The sequence below is a fragment of the Strix uralensis genome, chromosome 7 (assembly GCF_047716275.1).
Source record: "Strix uralensis isolate ZFMK-TIS-50842 chromosome 7, bStrUra1, whole genome shotgun sequence".
Classification (NCBI taxonomy): domain Eukaryota; kingdom Metazoa; phylum Chordata; class Aves; order Strigiformes; family Strigidae; genus Strix; species Strix uralensis.
The window spans coordinates 33,126,622-33,147,765 of record NC_133978.1 but is presented as its reverse complement, the minus strand read 5'-3'; the positions used below and the strand labels follow the sequence as shown (position 1 = coordinate 33,147,765).

Sequence of the window (21,144 nt, the reverse complement as noted above, 5' to 3'; positions counted from 1 at the left end):
TGAGCACGGGGTAATACCATGCATGTAGGCATTTCCCTTTGCTGTTGCTTCTAGCAGCAGCCCAGAGATGTAGCAGAATTTGTTCATTTGAAGAAAGGTAAAAACTTCACATTGGGAAAAATGTTTCAGAATGAGGTTGATCTTGGGTTTTTAGGGGTAGCTTTTTTTAAAAGGGCTATTTGGCAGGTTTCTGGGAAGTTACAGGTAGTCTTTGGAGGACAAGGAGGGGCTGTGTCAGGAGAAAGTGAGGTATTCGCAGAATACAATGTGTTGTAAAGTGTTAACACATTTATTTTATATATATATATATATATATATATATGTGGGCAGACAACTTCACACACCCTACCAGAATTTACTATACCGATGTCATTTCCATATTGTATCTCTGTAAGTGTTATGAATCAGACAATATGTGACATTAATTATTTGCATTTATCATTGTGCAAACTGACATAATGATCAATTATGGGGTAACACATCAGTAACTGTTTACTGAAGTACAGAAGTAATCCTTCAGTTTTCTGAAATATTCTGGAATTATCCTGTGCATGCTGTATCTTCCCAAATCCTATTTTGGTCCAAAATTAGCTCTCTTCCATGGCCAAGAGGTGCAGCATGCGTTGCTCAACACCTGCTTCAGTAGCAATGCCATGCGTGTGTTCCACGGCGGTGGCTCTCCTCCCACCACCACGTATGGTTCACAGCTTCTTCGCCAGTTCACCTCATTTTTGGAAATGTTTCTCTGTGAAGTTCCAGGAAATTGCTTTACGGCTGTCTCACCTCCTTTGTTCACCCATAACTGGAAACATAAGGTATTTGTCTTGCAGTTCAGTGACATATGACCACTTTCAGGAAATGTTTGAAAAATGTTGAAAGAATGCAGGATGTTTGGTCTAAAAAAAAAGAGAAGGGAGAACAGGCAGAAAAAAACACCTTCCAGAATGAAGATTTCTCTGGAGACAGTGGATATCAAGCATTCTCCATGCCAACTGAGAACAGGGCAAGAAAAAAACATGTTCATTTTCTGAAAAAATCATCTAGGATAAATATTAGAAAAAAACCCTTACTAATTACACAGAGATGAATCTTGGAACAACACAGTTTCTGAAGTTCAGAAGAAGAGTTTAGGCAAACCTTGGGCAGGAAAGGTCGAGGGTGACATCCTCAGTGGATACTCTTAAACTAGATGATCTGTGATTTTAGGGTTCAAGCCTAGAGGACTGTCCTAGGAGAGTGACAGTTACAGAGCTGGAAGCAGCCCTGGTGCTAGCTGGCCATTCCATCCCTCGGAGGCTCCTTAGGCAGAAATGGATTTGTTGTGCTCAAAGAGGCAGTGCAGAGCAAAGGAGTCCCATAGCAGCTTTGGAGGAGAGCTCCCAAGGAATGTCTTTTCTTCCATTTTCAGCCTCTGTAGTTCCAGAACTGGGGTTTCCCTCTGTCTTTATGCAGAATTCAGCACAAACAAGCCTTTGAACACCACTGAAACGGAAATATCAAAAAGCGTGATCCTTTCCCACCTTGAGAAATAAGTACGTCCCAAACACTCTTATCACAAAAGCAGAAGAGACAGGCTGTAGAAACATTGTCTGGAAATTAATCTTTTAAATAGAAGTCTGAATATATAAATATTTGTGTTTGTTCACTTTGAGTTATGGATGTTGTTTTCATCTTTGGCTAAATAAAATTTTATAACAATTTTTTTTCAAGTCCAGACTGGATTTTAAAGGACATATACAAAGCACATTTGTCAAATTTACTACTGGACTAAGTGGCACCAACATTGATTTTAGTGAGTGTAGTTTCTTACTGTAGTAGCTGTCTTGGCCTAATTCAATTGGAAGCTGGGCAAATACTTCCTTTGGCCCAAATCCACCTTAATCAAAGTTTATATAAATCTCCTAATATCAATAATCCTATGCCTGCTAAACCCAGTAGTTATTTTGGTTGTATCTGGCAAGATAAAATCATCTGTACCCAAAACCAGTGATCTGGTTTTTTTGCCACATCATTGTATATTAATACAATCTATCTTACAGTGATATATATGTATGTAAATATACCTGCACACAAACACGTATCTACAAATGTGTACATATCTGTACGGAGAACAGGCACGTGTTCTGCATACACGCCATACCACACCATGTTTCTGTAAGCAACAGAGGTCACTGTAGTACAGAACAAAGCTCCCTTTCTGCATCCAGTAAAGGCTCCCCTGCAGGCAGCTCCACACCAAGCACCAACACCTTCTGGTGTGATATCAGCTGAAAATCAGTCATGTTTCTATGATAGCAATGGAAGCAAGACATACTGACAAATACATTTTTACAGGAAATGTCACTGTTTGGGAAACAACTGAGCAGTTGCTCTGGAAATGCTGCAGTACCAGTGACATCCCTATGGTAGTACTTGGTAGCATCAAAACTCCTTCAGTGAACTCTGTGTGCGCTGGGCTGAGTGCACGCACCTTCCTATGCACCACTTCTCTCTCTGGTTTTCCCAGATGTCTTTACCAGTAGCACCTTCACAGAGCAGGTCAGCCCTCCTCTCTCCCAAATTCACTCATTCATTCTTCACTTAGGGCTTATTTTGGCTGCCAGTGAACCCAAAAGTGCTCCAGACACATTCCTTTTCTCCAACCAGCTCTTTTTCCTGTCATTTCCTAAATATATTTTTGTAGCTGTAACACGAGGGGCATAACACAAAAGGAGACCCCACTGAATTATGACATAACACTTTATTTACCAGCCTTCCTTCCAACACTACAGCTCTCAGCCTGCCTTTGCCTGTCTGTAGCTAAGAGGAAACAAGGGAAAAACATGGCTTTGTTCCAAATGTAGGTAGTTTCCACACCCCTAACTGATTAGGAGTTCAGTATAAATCAATGTAATTCAGGGTAAAAAGGCGAGCAGAGGTGTGAACCGGTACTTTCTACTAAAGTACAAAGTATACACAGAGCAAAGGTTTCATAAAGTATTTGACCATCATTTTTTTTCATGTAACTGAAATACATGCCAACATGAAATACAAGCCAAACACATGCCACTCATGTCAACAAAACAAGTTATTAGGACATAAAATGAAAACGAAATCCATGTTCTCTATTCTTTGTACTTCAGCAACAAAAGATGTCTGGCAGCTCTAGAAGATAAAGGTTACCTCCATACACTGTATGTCATATTCTTCTCCCTGATCTTTTCCCTTGAACTTTGGCACTTACTTAATCATTGAGGTCTTTTTTCAGGAACATGAGCAGCCTTTAACATGGAAGATATCTGAATGTGGAATCCTACATACAGTAAGTTTCACCTTAAAAAATAAAATTAAAAAAAAAGACATTTTTATAGCTTGTTATATCTGATCAACATTTGTGCTATCTGACTTTTGTATTTTAACTAGCTAAATAAAAATGACCTGATAAGAGATGAGTATTTTTTCCTTGCTGAGACTGTCTTTCTTTTCTTTAGATGGCAACAGCATCTGATGACCTCAACTTTCTCAGCAAAATTCAAATATGAATGTGTTTCAAGTATGGGTCAGAGAACCTGGATACTGAAATATGAGCCCATCTGAGAGAAACATAGGTATAAACATGTAGTAGATCACAGTGGTGTTAAGGCACCACTTAGAAATCTCCCACATTCTTTAAAAAAAGTTGTATCACACAAGGAGATGCATAGTGCTTGATAACCAATATGAGGTAGGAGTCTAGGGCTCTGCCCCCAGTACCCACAGCCACTATAAGCAAGTACACATCCACTGGAAGCAGTCATTTATTTCCCAAAGTCTGCAATTCACAGGACTTAGCCAAAAAATACCGGGTAACTCTAATTTACAGTAGCCCAGTAGTATCTCTTAGGGTTGCTCAGACTCTCTGAAGATCAATTCCTCAAACACAGCAGTGCTGACCTTGCATTTGCCAAATAGCCCAGGAATAAAAGATGCTACATCAGAATGATGCTGAGGAGCTATTCGGTACTGAAGTTATCCATGCCAAACTTAAATTAGAGTAAACTGGTTTGAATGGAGCCACTTGAAAGTCAGAAAGCAGCTTGCTTTCTCTCTTGGCTTGATTCATTTGACTGTCACCTTCAGGTTAGTCAAGCTTACCTCCTTTCTTGTGGACCTGCTGATGAAGAAGTAAGCCTCCTCCACGTCCTGGGGTTGCAGATCATTCACAGCCACTATACGGTCTCCGTGATTAAACAAACATCCCAGCTGGCAAGGACCAGTCCACTGTGAGACACTGGGGTATTTGGAGGACAGACAATAAAGGAAACACATGGGATATCCAGTTACTGCTAACAGAATGGTAACAGCTGAACCAGACTGCATTTATGGTACTGCCCTCTGGAAACAACACACGTTGAATGGCTCTGCAACTTTTTGATCTGGTTCTAGCTGAAATTAAGCTGCTTCATCCATCCCAACAGGTCCTCCTAAAGGTGCCCATGACACTGACATTGTAGCATGTTAACAGGTGAAACTGGTGCTAGCAAGGTCAGCAGTGAAAGTTGGGGATTCCCGTCCAAAAGCAGGGGGTCACACTCACTGTAGATGTTTTAGCTCGATGTTTGACCGAGATGATTTCTGAAGTCATCCCAAAAGAATGAAATTAAATCTTACTATCAAGTGTTTTATCTATGATATAACTGCAGGGATCAGAGATCCATTGCTGTCCTGATGGGACCCTTATGGAAATTCCAGTATCTCTTTCCTGATGGTGTCTGATAGTGTCTCCTTGACGACAAGCTATTTAGGATTAGCTGACCTGACAGTCAGACCTAGTGATCTGTTCCCTTCCAGAACAAGTCCCAAATTCTTTCAGTATGAATTTCCACTGAGAAAGCTCTGTAAATTTAGATGTAGATCCAATTATTGAGGTGAGGTTCCATTTCCAGTCCCTTTTGAAATGGTATTTTTTCTTCCTGCTGACAGTGGCTGAAACAAAGTGACTTGCTGTGCAAACAGTGCACCTGATGGGTGTGAATATGAGAGCAGCAGCAAAAAGAAGTCTCGGTGTTGTGTGGCAGTGAAAGATCAACAGGAAGCAAAGGAGTATGCATTGAGCATTTTTTTCTGCTCCATCCTCTTTAGCCTAGTCATTGATATTGAAGGTCTAGGGAGAGCACTAATTTCTAACAGGACTACTAAAAGGATGTATGTGCTCTAGCCCATAACACCTACTTGTGATAATCTCTGCCTAGCACTCATTCCTAACACTGAACAACTGCTGGGATTAATTCAGAGATAATTTTGTGCTCACATCCAACTCAAGGCAGCTCTATTCCCTCTATTTACTCTATTCCCTCGCTATATATAAGAGACATCACCATTGTGGTTCACCAAATCCAAGGTAAAATTGACTAGCAGTAATTAGGTGATTTCACACCAACATTAGAAGAATAGCTTTTGGGGTGGGACTTCATCACTAATTATTACACCTCATACTGAGGGATCTCAATTCTATATAGCCCTTTTCAACAGAAGCTGAAATAGAAACTCATGTGCATAGTCAGAAAGAGCAGAAAGGAATCATGGAAGTACCAGCACACACTGACCCTGCCCTGTTCTGCCCTGCCCAAACTGTACATGGATGTGTATGGTTGTACACTTCTGTACCTCACTGTCACTCATTCACATCTGACAGACACCGACCGACACAAGATATCCAGAACTTACCATATTTGTCCTGCTGCTTCAGTAAGTTTTAGGTAACTTACTACAGCCAGGGGGATGAAAATGTCCAATTTCTGCAGTTGAGTCTCATCTGTAACTCGACTGTGAAAGAAAACATCAGAGACCATAGAATCATAAATCACAGAATATGTCATGTTGGAAGGGACCCATAAGGATCATCGAGTCCAACTCCCTGCTCCTCACAGGACTACCTAAAACTAAATCATATGACTAAGAGTGATGTCCAGACACTCCTTGAACTCTGAAAGGCTTGGCATGCTCCACCACCTCAGCTGAAACCCATGAACACATCTGTCTGCAACAAAAATGGAGAAGACACTCACCTGAGCAGTATAGACAACTGAACCACTGAAAGTGGTAATGAATTTTGCCTTCTCTGGAGGGCTGGCTGCTGGCTGGTGCTGCTTTCTGGGAATTTTAGGTCTCTATTTGCTTCCAAGTCTCTTGGACATGCATTGTTGTCCTGGCATTTGGGAGGAGACGGGAGCCCATCGTGTCTGCACATGAGCTGGCAACTCTCATCCAGCAACTTACTGAAGAGGAATGGTGATAAAAAATGAACTGGTTTGACCATTCCATACACTCTTGCTGTGTTTGAAGTTGGATAAAATAGCCATCAGTGAAACAAAGAATAACAAGTTCTTGTAGAATATCCAGTGGACAAAATTACAGCTAAGTAAAATAAACAATCCTTCTAAAAATGGATGATAAATCCCAAAATAAACCTTTTCAGTATTTAAAGACTATTTAATAAGCCTGAAAACACTCCAGCTAACAACATGCCTTGACAAAGAAACTGAGTACAGATTGTTGGCCGTGGCTGTACTGGCTTCTGCAGGGATGTAACGCTGTTCCCTGGTAGATACAATAACTCAGATGTGCTTGAACTCATTTAAGGTTTATTTGATGAGCATTATAATGCCTGGAGCCAACTCCCCTCCATGCCCCATATAAGACTGGGGTTAGCAGCAAAAGCTGCTCTTGGTATATTTTAACTTGGATGGCATAGGCTTGTGAGGTTTTTATAGTAATTCCCTCCAGGGGCTCCCAAAGACACAGATGAGCTTGAATAAATCTATTGGAATAAACTGGTTTGTGAGTCTGCATTTCCCATTGCCTCCCACTTATGTAGGGTAAGACCTGACTGTCTGAAGGCAGCAGGCCACAGCTAACAGCTATTACCATGTAGGCACACTTCTCCTCAAGTAGACTGCTATATCATGGAGGTTGTAAAGATTCCCTGTGGCACTACAACTGTGACAAAAGTTCAGGTCTTTCTTTGTGACATGCCAAACACTGTACTTTCAAAGTACACCGCATCAGACCCATTCTTTGGATGGGAAAATGGAAGGAAGGAGGTGATCTACTCAGGATCACATAACTCTTACTGGAAAAGCTGGGAGCTAATGCCCCATGTCTACCTTTCTCTTTTACCCACTAGATAATGCTGTCTGCTTTGGAGACTACCTGTCTGAAAGGTTGCTGGAGCTTGGCTGTGGTGTCTGAGTAAAGTGGAGGGCTATTATGTCATGAAATCCTAGAAAAAGTATGAGTGAACAAAAAGTTCTGCATCCTGTAGTTGGAGCCTGTCTAAATGCAGTTGTTTGCAAAGTAAGTTTAAATTTCACATTAATGAATTCGAATTTCACTCCGGTATTCCCACAAATTCTGAACTTTCTGAACCAAGACCAAAGAAGGACTCATTCAAACAAGATGCAGCTTCTAGATATTGTTATGTAAACACCACAGATGACGGCTCTATCTGTACCACTATGTCACTTTTAATTTGCAAATCCTTAATGAAGTTGTTACTTACAGTGATTTCATTGACATATAAATGTTCTCCTTTACTGGGTTCTGCACTGGCTTCTCCTCCACAGGGACATCAGACCCAGCTGTAGGGTCAGGCTTTGATACTTCAGTAGCACACTGTTGGAAACACATAACAACGTAAGACATTAATATCATTGTTCTGCCTACAGAAATTAATTTCCTCGTTTTGTTCAGTGCTCATGCTGTTTAAACCCATTGGCTGATATAGCTTGGCTTTCCCCAGGTAAGTCAATTCCCAGAAACTGTGAACTAGAAAGGTGGTTGAAACTTAAAAGTTAATGTTATCTGGTATTATTGACACTTTCAGGTTGGGACATAACCAGTTACATTCTAAAGTACTACCACAAAAACTTTGTTACATTTTAGTTTAAGCAGGTTGGAAAAAGAGTCTTGTAATGTGAGTGTGCTTAACTTGAAGTGCTTAGATTATATGACAAAATCATATTGTTAGTGTCCTTCAGTTCGCTGTACAGTCTTGGGAGAGAGGCTGTGACTTCTGCAGAAGACTGACCACTTAGCTTGTCCTGACCACTAATTACATGGGAAGCCTAGAGAAATTAGCCTCCCAAATTAGGTGACAAAATTTGTTTAAAATTATCAGTACGATTCCTTCTACTTTCTTGTTTCACAATGAAACGTAGATACCAAAATGTTTCAGAGCATTTCTAAAGTACTGCTTTGTTTTATGCAGCTTACTGAAGCTTCAACAGAATTACATTTTAAAATAGATAAAAATAATGTACTGTTACATTTTCTAAATGAAGTTTTCACTTTCAGAAAAACCCCAAACCCTGTTATACAATAGGCAAAAGCCATTCACAATGAAACAGTCAATTTGGGGAATTTCAACAAAATCAGCAATGTTTTTGTCAAAATGCCACTTTCTACCAGAAAGATCCTTTGAATGAGTCTAGTGTATTTTTTCTTGTACAAATGAAAGCTCTATTACCTACTGCTTTATCTACATATTTCTTTTGCAAGGTACTAGTGGTTCCTCATACCAGTTCCTCTTTGGCTCATTAAATGTCTCCTGTCTCCCTGGAGCTGTTAAGAAAGCAGCAGTACTCACAACTGATAAACTACCTTTGCTAAAATATTGGTGGGAATTTGGTAATAATCTTCTTCGTCCTTTTTGATGTCTTCATCTGTGTCTGATGACAGCAGTTTTTCCTCACTTCTTCCCAGATTCTTATCCTGTTAAAAGAATGGTTTTGTATTTAACAGGTTCAGCTACACAGATTGTTTAACATGTATTTTTCCATTCACATGGAAAAGTAACAAAATCAGCAAATATCAACAGAAAACATGGGAAGACATGTTTCTCCTTGAAGCGAGATATGCTCAGAGCCAGTCTGTTTTAGAGACAAGGTTTCTATATTTGTGCTCCTTCTTGTATTTTTGAGATCCACTGCATAGGACAAAACTGGCCGCTGGTACCGCAGTACTTCTGGTATTACTACTCATAGATGGATTTGTGGTAACCAGGCAGTTGCAATTGATTGCATGTTCACAACCTGTTATTTGTTTAAAAATCAAGTGGATTAGACACTCCATGTATGAATTTGCATGCATTTAGGGTCACTTGTGTGGAAAAGATTTTTTATTTGCATTCAGTTCTAAAGTCCTTACACTAGGAAAAAAATCTGTAGGAAATCTAGAAGTGGATTGGGATATATTCGTCCTTTTTGAGCACCTTTTAACCACTATCAAGTAAAGAATTAATTTGGGACTTCCCTGACTAATGAGCAGTCTATTATCTCATACTTCTCTATGAACTAGAACATACCCTGGAGGGCTGGAGACCTGTCATAGAATTCTTTGTGTCCCGAGTAATATTCTGCCTTCCTAAATACCTCAAATACTAAGTTTGTGGCAATTTGGTAAGTCAAGCAGAAATTAATCCCTCCACCAAGTTCATCTTTCTAAGTCACAAAGATAAATTATTTATTTTTATGTCTCCTTTTTGACTTCACTATAGTGAAGTGTATGGTAATTAGTGTTTAGCTGCCTTCCAATGCAATTCTCTATGCCATGTTTGTGAGGCAACCAGTTTTTATCTCTCCACTTACATCTTTGGTTTCCATGGTGATCATTTTAATAATTGCTAAATATGCCACAGAATATATTACTGTTTTCAAGGTAAAATAAATTAAACTAATTACTCTCTTACACGTAAAGAGAAGAAACTGGCATTGAATAGAAATTAAAGATGATGAATGTATTTTTGTTCCTTGTTGGTATAAATGACATAAAAAGCAACTCATGTAGTAGGAGTCAGAACAAACCTGCAAACGGTCCTTCAAGAAGTGCATAACAAACCTACAGCAGGAACAAGCCTGGCTCTGTGGTCATGATTTAAAGTAATGAATGAGTTTCCTAGTGACTTTTCAGGGGCTTTGGATCAATCAAACAAGTAACTTAGGGAGAAGGGGAAAGAGAAGGTGGTTTTATGAAGTCTTGAGATCTTCCAACTCCTAGGAAATCTCAGAGGGCAGAGAGCACTCATCTGCTTCCCAAACTCAGCCTTCAATCACCGACAGTGGCTACCTTTTGCCAAATGCATAGTGTTTCTCCCCAGCACTATCACTGATTATAGGGAGAATGGGAAGGAGAGGGTTAAACTGCAGCAGCACTGTGTTTCCCTAAAGCAGTTTGCCAACATCTCTGTTCCTCCAGGTGCTTTACCACCAGAGAAGTGCAGTTAACTGCAGCCTACAGTTCTTCTCAACTCTACAGCTAAACAAATTCTTTAAACCTCTGTTGAACCATGATGTGGATTTACATTAGAGAGAAAGTAGACTCTGGAGAAAACTGGCTGTAGCGTAAGATGGAAATGATACCTGGAGAACAACTGAGTAATAGTTATAGGCTCCTTGGAGAAGGTTATGTGTTGCCCTTGGACAGAGGAACTTTTTCAAAAAATCAGGTGTGTCTGACAGATCCTGACAAGGATGCCTAGGTGCCTTCAATACAATAACGTGCAGTACAGAGTGATGCAAGTCAGGGCTCCTTATTTTGATGTATTTCAGGTATTGAGAGCTGTATATCAAACCAGCTGATACTGAACTGCCGAGTCAGATGTGGTTTGGTAGCTCCAAAATGTGGGTTGAAAGGGAGCCAGGTCCCCAGACCTCTCCAGGGTCCCTGTCTGTGTGACCGGACTCAGCTGACATTGAGAGGCCTGTTTGCATGAGGAATGGCTACTGACCAAAGAGTTTTCAAGATCTGGGCCTGGGTGAGGGAACCACCGATAAAAAGCAAAATGAATCAGATACTAGAAATGTGGAGTCATACTTCTAAAAGGAAGCAAATACAAGGGATTAATCTGGAAGTCAGTTGCCTAGACATCACTGAGCAGAGAATAGATCTGGAGATGTTAGCAGATGTTAAATTTATGAGGCAAGTGAAATATTTTAATCGAATGAACAAACATTTTTGTTTCTTGTTAGTTGTACGGCAAGGTTATTTATTTTCACACATGCTGAAAGAGAAATATGAGCTTCCTGCTATTCCCTCTGCTTCAGATTAAAAAGGTAAAATCCAACTTCCATATCTTTTAACCCTCATGGTCAGTCTGACCTAGTCTGAACAGCTGCATATAATACATGCTCTCTGAGGGATCATAACTGTGAGAAGAATTAATGAATGAGACAGAAAAGGCATGTGTAAGAAAGAGACAGAAAGAGAGCCTTGGTATGCATTCAGAGCAGCACTAGTTAAAATCAGACTAAGGGTTAACTCCATGCATTTCACAGCTCAGACTCACAATTGAATTATTGCAGCTTCATAAAGTATGGTGCATCAGCTGAGTCGTGCTAACTGCCCATAGCATTGCAATGTAGTTTCAACTATTTTCACTTCTTTTCACTAAATTTAGCTGTATTGTCTCATACTTGCTGCCAGCCTATATATATGGATGGTGACTGCAGCATGTGATTTGCCACCCTGTTAGCTATGATAGCAGAACAGATTCTTTTCCCCGTATCTCAGTTGCTCCAGATCATAGTCCAATGCATAAACTGCCAATAAAGATGGGTTTAAACTCAGCTGCCAAACTGCACACTGGTGTGGTGGAGCCTTGGTTGTGCCTTCTGTTCTGTTGATTCTGTTGCAAAGGCAGTAATCCAGGGCAGAGGATGGGTAAAAAACATCCAAAACTGCTGCAGCTATTTTTTCGGGGAACACAGGTCAGAACATTTAGCCAATAATACATGATGACATTCATCATTGTATCTTTTTAAATCATTCCTGACAGACATGGAAGCTAAATTACTTGAAGTCATATTTATGCTGACAGAAGGTCAGTCCAGAGGTGTGCCTCAATTTAACAAGCCCTTGTTCTGTAGTTCAGTTACATTGATTCAATTGCTACTGGCAGAGACTGCAGAAAGAAACCATTTAGGAAAACTGTGGCACAGCTGAAAAATGTGATGGGAGGAGCAAGTCCTCAAGCATTGCAACTTCAGAGTTTTCTTGATCCAGTTTGTGAGAGCTGCCACAAGTGGCAGTTGCTGCACAGAAACTCTGAGGATCTGCCTCCAAGAAGCAAAGTAAACAGAGGATATTTCAAGCAAGTTCTTAGGTTATTTTCAGTGCTAAACAAGACAACAGACTAAATCTTTAGGAAAGTTTCATAGTGAAAACCAATGCAGTGTGCTGGGAAAGTAGGTGGATAATCTATAGTTACAGATGCTCAGGTGAGTGACAGATACTCAGGTCACTTCTGGAGACTGAACAAGTCAAGAGCTATTTGATTTGTTCTGCTCACCAGACTTGGACAAACTCCTCTTGGTGAGTCACACTGAGCCTGATGAAGGCCGGGATCTGAATTAGGCCTGTTCTTGTCTTCTGAGGAACCATTCTCCTATATACAAAAGAAAAAAGTTGACTCCTCTTAAAGATACACTGGAGGTGCTTCACCTGCACTTAGCTTCCTCTAGATGGGCTGTTTGCATACACCTTTGTGACTAGAGAAAACCTGCAATTCCTTGGCTGCTATTCAGCCTGTCGCCAGAGGACCGGGACTGCAATTGCTCTGGGACAGCAGCAATGCTTTCCTTCCTTTCTGTTTAAATATTGAGGGGAAGATCTGGAAGGCACAGAAGAACTGGACCTGAGCTCCCCTCTAAACTTTACATCCTGGAGAGAGACAATGAAAAGCACAGTCATGAACCAGGAGGAATGTGGCTAGCACCTACCAAAACAATCATCACATGGCTTTGTAAAGGCATGTCAAAGCAAATCAGGGCCTTACTTCATGCCCACTAATCTTTGCCAGTCAGTTGAGACGGCCACTGAATATCGTTTCTGATTGCCATCAACACCTGCCTTTACTTACATGCAGACTGTCCTCAAAAGTCTTTCCTTTGTGGGGACTCCCTGATCTTATCATCCAGGTCCTACTCAGGAACCCACCACAGACCACCCGGGCACCCATTGCAAAAGCTCTGAAGAACTTTCGATGGAACAAAGCAATTGTACAAATCAAATTTCACAGTGACCCCTAGGAGCAAACTCATTATTAAGGATGGCTGATCTGTTTACCTCCTGGTAGCTTTGCCTTTCCAGGAAACTGGTTGTACCTACAGAATTCAAGAATAGTGGCAAAGAGGAGGGCCGGCTTCTGATTTCTGGATTTGCAAGATCTTGGTTCTAGAAATAAGATAACAGCAGTGTAAGAAGACAGGTACCTGATGGGCATGGGCTACAATGTACCAACACATCCAACTAGTCCAAATTTTACTTCTTAATGGCTCAGAGACATTGTCTACATGGCATTTTTCAGGCAGACATAAATTTGCCCTGCTGGCACTTTGAGCTGGCTGGAAGCTGCAGGGATGTAAGTAGCTTAGTGCTGAGTCTGAACTAGTAGGCCTGGCTGGCTGACAAGGTGCAGAAACCTGGGCCTGGGCTTGAACTACCAGAGCTTCTAGCTGGTTCATAACATTGACAGAATTAGATTGGACTGGTTTGTAAAACAGCATGTAAATATAACCAAAAAGCACATGGTAAGAATAACACACGTTTTCATTCTGATGCATCAAAGGGGCAACTCATTGAAGCATAATGTCAATCATGTCCTAATTTCCATGTGGCTTACTCTTCAAAGAGAGTCCTTCAATGTAAAATCAATCCCAGTGCAGACAGACTGTGCAATGCCTGCTTAATGCATAAAGCCAGGGTACGGGATTTACATGGAAAATGAATTTCTGATTAACCAAGGCAAGAGTCAACTTGCAAGGCCAAAATCAGGAAAATTCCTTTGCACAGGTTTCTAGTGAAAATACAAACTTCTTTCTTTCTAAAATCAAGTGTAGTAATGTGTCACCTCGGGGTAGAATCCACCTCTTTTGGCCTCCCTGCAGACTGAAGATATCACAGCAACCCAGTCCTCTGTTTCCTGCCTGCAGGTTAGAACAACAGAAATGAAAACCCACTCACAGGTAAAACACAAGGAAAACCCATTTGCCTACCCACTTCTTCCTATGGGGCCCAAAATAACACTTCCTGAAATCAATGGGGAAAATCTGCACCTTCCTTTCAAGAGAGAGTGCTTGGGTGGCTATAGCCAGATGGCAAAGAGAGGTGCAGCCCAGGACTGGGAGCTGAAAGGCGGCCGTGTGTGCGTCTGCAAGAGACATGGAGAGGGAGAGAGATGGAGAAGTGGGACAGTGCTTTCTGCTTAATTTTCTGTGTGTAATGCTGCTCTGCCAAGTCCTGCCATAAAGACAGCTAACAAGGCTCCGGAATGTGTTAGGGCGAGCAGGATGAGAAACATGGCATTGAAGGACCCCCTGAAGCCCTGTTTCATGCTTGTGGTGGATTTAGTTGGATAAATCTGGAATGCTTCCCACCAAGTGTGGGCTGTGAGAGCAGTGCCCTGGGGAAAGGCGTGGGGCAGCATGCTCAAGTAACACACAGGTATGTGTTTTTGTGTTTTCCTTCTGCGCTTATCAGCATTTCACACATCAGCTGCTCTTCTGCATAAAGGCAGAAAAACCCTTCACATGCTTGTGGCTGGGAAACTGAAGAGGAGAAGCTGGGAATCAGCAGCGGAGGAGCACTGTGCCAAATGTCCTCCCTCACTTAACCGAGCTTTGGCTGATCACCTCGACAGCAGCAGTTTCTGCCCTTGCTGAGGACTGCATTGAGCCTAGGAAAGCAGGGAGCACACCACCCTGCTGCAGTAAAGGCCGCAGTCATTCCTCTTGGGATCTGTTTTCCCTCAGGGGAATTTTCCCCTTCAATCTGCTTTGCTTGATTAACAACCTACTTTCCAGGGCAAGATTATTTCCTGTGATTTATCCATAAGAAGCAGAAACTTTCCTAACTCCCAGGAGCTGTTGGGTGAGAAGACAGCTCTCTGCTCTTCCTTGACCCTTAACCGGTGCAGTCTGAGATGGCACTGCCACACTGATGTACTGCTGCTGCCATCCCCACTCCCAGCCGCATACTCCCACTACTTTCACATGTTGGATGTTGTAACTGTGGCTGCAAGGAAGGTTAGCTCACCTGTCTGAACCAGCAAAAATTAACCCAGCCATTGGGGAAAAAACAACATAGAAAACAGCAGTTTTCCATTGGATCAACCAGATAAATCGTTTCATCCCTGAGCTGTGCCATCAGCTGCTGAGACACAGGAAGGGATGGGAGAGCTGTGAAGGAGCAGGATCTTGCCTTGGGGCAGTGGCTTAGTGTTACATCAGCTTAACTGTAATGTCATATTGCATTTCCACATCTTTCTATGCTTACCTGCTGCTCCCAATGAGGTAGTAACATCTGTTTCCAGTACTGATGGACATCACCTGTTCAGGAAGGCATTTAAACATCTTCCTCACCATTTCCATAATATCAGAGTTGCTTATGCCAACTTCGACATTTATGATTCTGTTAAGATAACCATATCAAACATCCTATATAACTATACATACATACCTACAAACATACACACACATCTGTGTGTGTATGTGCATATTTTACTCTCCGCACAGCGTAATATGATGAGATCTGCATGGGAAAAGGTAAACATTTTTCCACAGAAAATATTATCAAGAAAATAAGTGCACACATTCAAAACTGATGGTCTTTCAATGAAGAAAACTTCCAAGCAAAAAAATAAAATCAACTTTTGCAAAGACTTGTGTCCAGATTTTGGATCCTCATTTCTGAAAAAAGGAGCTGTTGGTCTAAAACGGAATCTTGAAAAGAATGATAGTAAGAAAAATTGCTGGCAGATGTTTTTGAACCACTACAGAATAATACGTTTGATTTGAAATGAATTGTAGATTAACAGTGTTTTAATGGAGGGGAAGAGGAACAGACAAGAAAAACTCTTAATGGATATGTAAATGGAAGCACTACTTCCATTAACTTCCAAGAAGTTAAATTAGTAAAAATAATAACAGCAGTAATCACAGTAACAATGTAACCACATGTCACTGAGCAAGCTGGAACTTTTTTGAAAGCTTCCTAATGTAAATTCTTTTAATGGAAGATGCACAACTGCAGTGTGAGTCCAGTGACCTCCATGCCTAACATTTCCAGGAGCCTGGAGTATTAAGCTCCAGGTCTGGCTGGTAAAATCTTTACATTTCCCTTTACATTTACTGTTTCTCTTCTATGTATCTATCTCATACCACATGGGGCATGGTAAAGGGTGCTAGTACAAAGCCAATGACACTCAGCCTTGCTGCAGTGGGCACTGTGCTGAGCTAAGCAGAGCAATTTTTTGGCAGAGTAAGAGGCAGTGGAGCAGCCAGCATCAGCCCAAGGGGCTATGTGACAGCCAGGAGACCTCTGCACAACTTGCAAAGCACTTTGTAACGCTGTAAGGTGGGAAAGGTTGTGTGCCATAGGTAAGATGGCATAGCCTGTCCTTATATGTGAGAGAATGCATAGCACTGTCCTCACAGGAGATAAAATATCTTCTACTACAGGAATACAGCCTTTGGGATCACGGGGCCAAGACATCTGGTTTGCAGATACCACATCACCACAATCACTCACATAAATGTATCAAATTTCATCAAAGCAATTTAGGATTTTTACTTCTGTGTATATCATACACTGTAAGTTGCACCCAAAGCATACAAAAGCCCAAGGGACTCTTTTCTGGATTTTAGTGGGATTTGGATCAAGAACCTCAATCAGGAACAAGTGTCTGTACAATCAGTGGCCATTTAAGAATGTTGATACATAAAATAAAAAGGTGATGCATTTGAGTTACATACTGATCAACAGCTATGGAGCCTTTTATGTTCTGGCCTTTAAGATACTTCAGGATGTAATTGCCCTTGCTGGATTTGGACAGGATGAAAAAACGTCTTTTCCAGGAATTCTGCCGAAGAGAAAGTAATTTGTCTCTCATTAAAATTCAGGATAGCAGAAATAACAGATGCTTGTTGAGGGATTAATGAAATATGACTAATTTGTGCTAGCATACCTGTGATCCAAAAAGCTGAAGAGGTGGTGATTTGATGAGGAATCCATGCTTGCAGACTCCATCTTCAGGGCAAAATGTATTTTGAGTTCTCACTAATCAAAGAGAAATGAACGGCATCATTACTTAATTTGTTACCAATTAATCTCTTACAAAGACCTGCTTGAACTGGAAATTGTTGCTGAGCACTGGGTTTCTGTGCTTAAATGGCCATAAAGCACATTACAATTAGAGAAGACAAACACAAATCAAGGCTAAAAAATATAGGTCCAGGCCATGCTTCCCTGATGTCAGTGTTACTGCTGACAAGTGGCTCAAACTGTAAATAAATGATAGTGACAGTGTAGGGGGCTCATAAGATATCAAGAGCCTCTCTCTTATTTAACTGGACTTACTTAACTTCTGGAGTCTGGTCTTATTTAACTTCACAATTAGTGATCTGAAAGACAGTAACCAGCCCCCAAATGAAATTTGTAGATGGCATTCAATTTGGATAGGTTGCAAACACAGCTAAAGATAGATCATCTTATACCATGAATCATAATGTGACAACAGCAAAAAGTCTTAAATGTAAAATATGAGCGAAAACTTTGGGGGGAAAAATGCCTGACTATTTGTTCATGATCCTGCATACTCTGTGGCCAGCTGTAGTTTAAGATTCACATTTCTAATCACTGGTGGATTTACGACCAAAATCTCAGTTTTACTAATGTACTTTAACATCCAATGAAAGGAGTGGCAATCTCATTCAATTTTTTAAGCTATTAACTGTGTATGGGAAATAAGATTTTTTAAGAATCCAGACTGAAAGGAGCACAGTCAACCTCATTTTGGATCTTCCTGTAAGGGACAGTAGGGAATATACATAAGTTCTGGGAAACATAACATGACAAAACTTCATGGTGATGCAAGAATTGCTTGCTTCTGAAATCCCATTTACTACTGACTTCAGTGGAGGTAAGGCTTCATCATCAGTGCCTTGGAGATACTGACTGTATCTTCCAGTTCCCAGTTAATTTTTAAAGATTTTAACATTTTTTACAAATGTCAGTTCAACCTCTGTTTCAGGGACAAGAAAAATTCTGCATTTAGGACAGACTCTTTAAGGAAGGAAGCAGAGAGGCAGAATTAACACACAGTGTAAGTCCAGATGAGAGCTCCAAATTTTTCAGTATGCTGTTTTCCCCTGCTTTTCACCTATTGTTTACCACAAAATCAGTGGCAGGTGGAGGGCAAAGAGCATGTTGTCATATATTTATAAGAATGGATTGAAACCTGATTCAACCTTACTACTGACAAATATTAGTAAATGAAATCTTGTACCTGCAGAATTTCTTTTGCTTGAAGAAGCCATCCTGATTGTTTCTTCTACACAGATAGTAAAGAGAGCAAAAGCCTTGAAGCTAATTCCTTTCGCTTTGCTTGCTGCTGAGCAGCATTTCACTGTACACACAGTTGTCTGAGAAAATAACAAATATCTCACAAGTGTTTATTTTCATAGTGATGATTAAACTATATAAAATAAGCATAGAAACATCTATAATGAACTGCATAAATAATTATAATAATTATTACTCATTTAAGCAACTATTATGCATCATAATATTTTATATTATAAAGTAAATTAGACATTATATGATATCATATTTATTCTATTATAATGTAATTGTAAAATTGCAAATAATTAAAATTATAAATTTATATAGGCCAAATAGATGATCTGCCTAGGAAGTGGCGAGACCTGCCAATAGAATTTCATCTTGCCCCTTCCTTTGTACTAGAGACACCACCTGTAACCTTGGAATATTGCATCCAATATATGTTTCTGACACTGCCTTAGCAGTGTGATCAGCCCTGTATAAAACAGGCATAGCTTGGCCTAAAGAGTTTAAAATCTATTTAGAAAATGTAGTCATAATACTATGGTAATTATAATCATTTGCAAGTCTGTAGCATTCTTAATACAATGCCCTCAGAACAATTTATAAACAGTGATGAAATAAACTTCACAGCTTTCTAAGAGGTGGATTAGTATTATGACTTTTCAGAGGGGTAAACAGAAAGTATCTGTTTTGATTTATGTCAACTTACTTTTGCAATGTCTCCTCCAATGTTGCCAGGGAAATGGGAATCTCACTGTAAAACTTGAGAAGTTAAATAACCTGCTCACTGGCATAGCCAGGCTGTGGCAGCCACCGGAATAGATGCTGGCAGGGAGGCAGAATGCCCCAATGCATTTCCATGGGCTTCTCTGAAGTTTTGTTAAATAACCCTTTAACAAAACATGCAGGCAGCGATCTGTGGGATTTGATAAGTGCAGGAACACAGAGATGGAGCATTTAGAAGATAAAAGGTGGGTTTGGTTAATGGGCTTCCACTGGGGTTTTTTTGAGCTGATTTGCCTTTCAGTGCTTTCCTTTGAATAAGAACACCATTTGGGTGTCAGGGTAACAGAGCCAGATCTCCAAAGCGCTGCTATTTCTTTGCAATTTGTATGTGACCTCTACAGTCCTCCCAATTTATTGCATGCAGGGCACTACATTTTGCACACTGGACAGTTTTTTTATTATCTCACAATTCCTTTCTTGTTTATTTAAAATCAGATCTAGTTTCTCTCATATACTTACATTTCCGATTTGTAATACCACGTCTGTTTGTAACATCATTTAGGAAACCTTTCAAAAGTTTCCCTTTGCCTTACCCCAAAGCTCTCATTCCTTGAAAAATCAAATCCTTTCCTTTTAGTAACTTGGCTTGTCTGTTAGCTACAGCAAGGTTACACAATCTCCAACATGCATGCCATCTGAAGCTGCACAGCCTCTTCTGGGAAAATCTGAAGGACTGCAAGTCCTGTGCTCTAGTTCTTTGCTGAGCTCCCTGGCTGGACTGAGAGATCTAAGGGGTTTCCTTTGCTTCTGTTTCTTCAGTGATTTACTCCATGGTGCCAGAAGTAAACACGGTCAGGAGGGGTGGTCAGAAATGGTTGGTTATTTTCTGGCCTCACTCACCTGACACAGGATGGGTTACACATGTAATCTTACTTCTGACACAAAACTAAAGACTTCCATACCTCCTGTTCCAGGCAATACCATGCTGTAAATGAGAACGATCCACTGCAAACTTAGGTCCACTGGAGATCTCTGCAGATCATTCCTGCCTGAATTTTTATGTGTTTTGTTGTTTGGTTTTTTTGTTTTTTTTTTAAGGAAACCTTTGCAATTTTGCCTTTTTTGAAGAAAGATTTGTTGTACAAATGCTGTGACAGACTGTTATAAAATTTACTGCTAGGGTTTCATCTATTGCCTACCAAAAAAAAGGACAAAAAGGCAATTTTTGAAACTAAAAATGTCTGCACACAAAGTCAAATTGTTAGTGTCAACAGTAGGGGCACACACCTGGGGTTGCAATGAATGGCAATGTAATACTCTTTTCAATGTGACTGACAGAGTCACTGTGACTGGCAAATGATGCCATTCTTGCAAAACAATGTTCCAAGAGCCTATGACAGGATAAAAGTCTCTTCTAGGTTTTAGTAAAAGTCAAGATTTGCAGGTGGGAAGACAAAAACCTATGAGATTACAGCTGTGCTATCTCACTGCATTTTGGGAAAAAGTTTTTAATCGTTACATTTAATTGTCTTTTCTCTTTAATGGAAAGCAACATTTTGAACAGGTTATGTTTAATTCAGAACAGACAATGCCAATTCCATGTTTATACCCCCTCAGAGTTTTGTATACCTGGCATTAAGAGATTTGATTGCTTTCAATCTTTTGAAATGCAATGAGGCATTTCCGTCAAAAGGCTATTATAAAACTTAAAAAATACAGTACCAAGATAAGGAAAACAAACTGTTACTACTTACATGCAAAATGTCTTTACGGTGTAGGTTTTAGAGAAATATGCTTTTAAGTATTTCCGGATTCCCTGTATTGCCTCCTGCAGCAAAACACGATGTGTTCTTGCCCTGCATTGTGACTGCCTTCTTATAGTCTGTGCATAAATACAAACACCCTGAAATATGACCCACAAGGAAATTCCTGTTTCTGCCATGGGAAGCAAATTAAAGACTGTTCTGAAAGGGGAAATCCAGAAGATTAATATTCACTTAGAAGCAATGAAAAATTATGCACATTTGAGGCAGCCATAAACGTCTCCCATGCAGAAAAAAG

At 40.4% G+C, this 21,144-nt stretch overlaps 1 protein-coding gene across 2 annotated transcripts; it reads right to left on the bottom strand.

Moving 5' to 3' along the window:
- Window positions 1–270: 270 nt before the first annotated feature.
- On the bottom strand, window positions 271–20,935 carry PLEKHS1 (pleckstrin homology domain containing S1). 2 transcript variants are annotated; one of them, XM_074874046.1, is made up of 15 exons: window positions 20,838–20,935; window positions 18,299–18,434; window positions 16,979–17,070; window positions 16,767–16,873; window positions 15,289–15,423; window positions 13,865–13,940; window positions 13,081–13,188; window positions 12,305–12,400; window positions 8,620–8,730; window positions 7,520–7,632; window positions 6,027–6,236; window positions 5,686–5,784; window positions 4,114–4,249; window positions 3,224–3,312; window positions 271–1,482 (listed from the first exon to the last, which is right to left on the bottom strand). In XM_074874046.1, the coding sequence occupies exons 2-14, from the start codon at window positions 18,327–18,329 to the stop codon at window positions 3,244–3,246; spliced, it is 1,383 nt and encodes a 460-aa protein (XP_074730147.1). In that variant the 5' UTR covers window positions 18,330–18,434; window positions 20,838–20,935; the 3' UTR covers window positions 271–1,482; window positions 3,224–3,243. The 2 variants fall into 2 exon arrangements, with proteins under 2 accessions (XP_074730147.1, XP_074730148.1); XM_074874047.1 differs by lacking the exon at window positions 3,224–3,312.
- Between the last annotated feature and the right edge of the window lie 209 nt (window positions 20,936–21,144).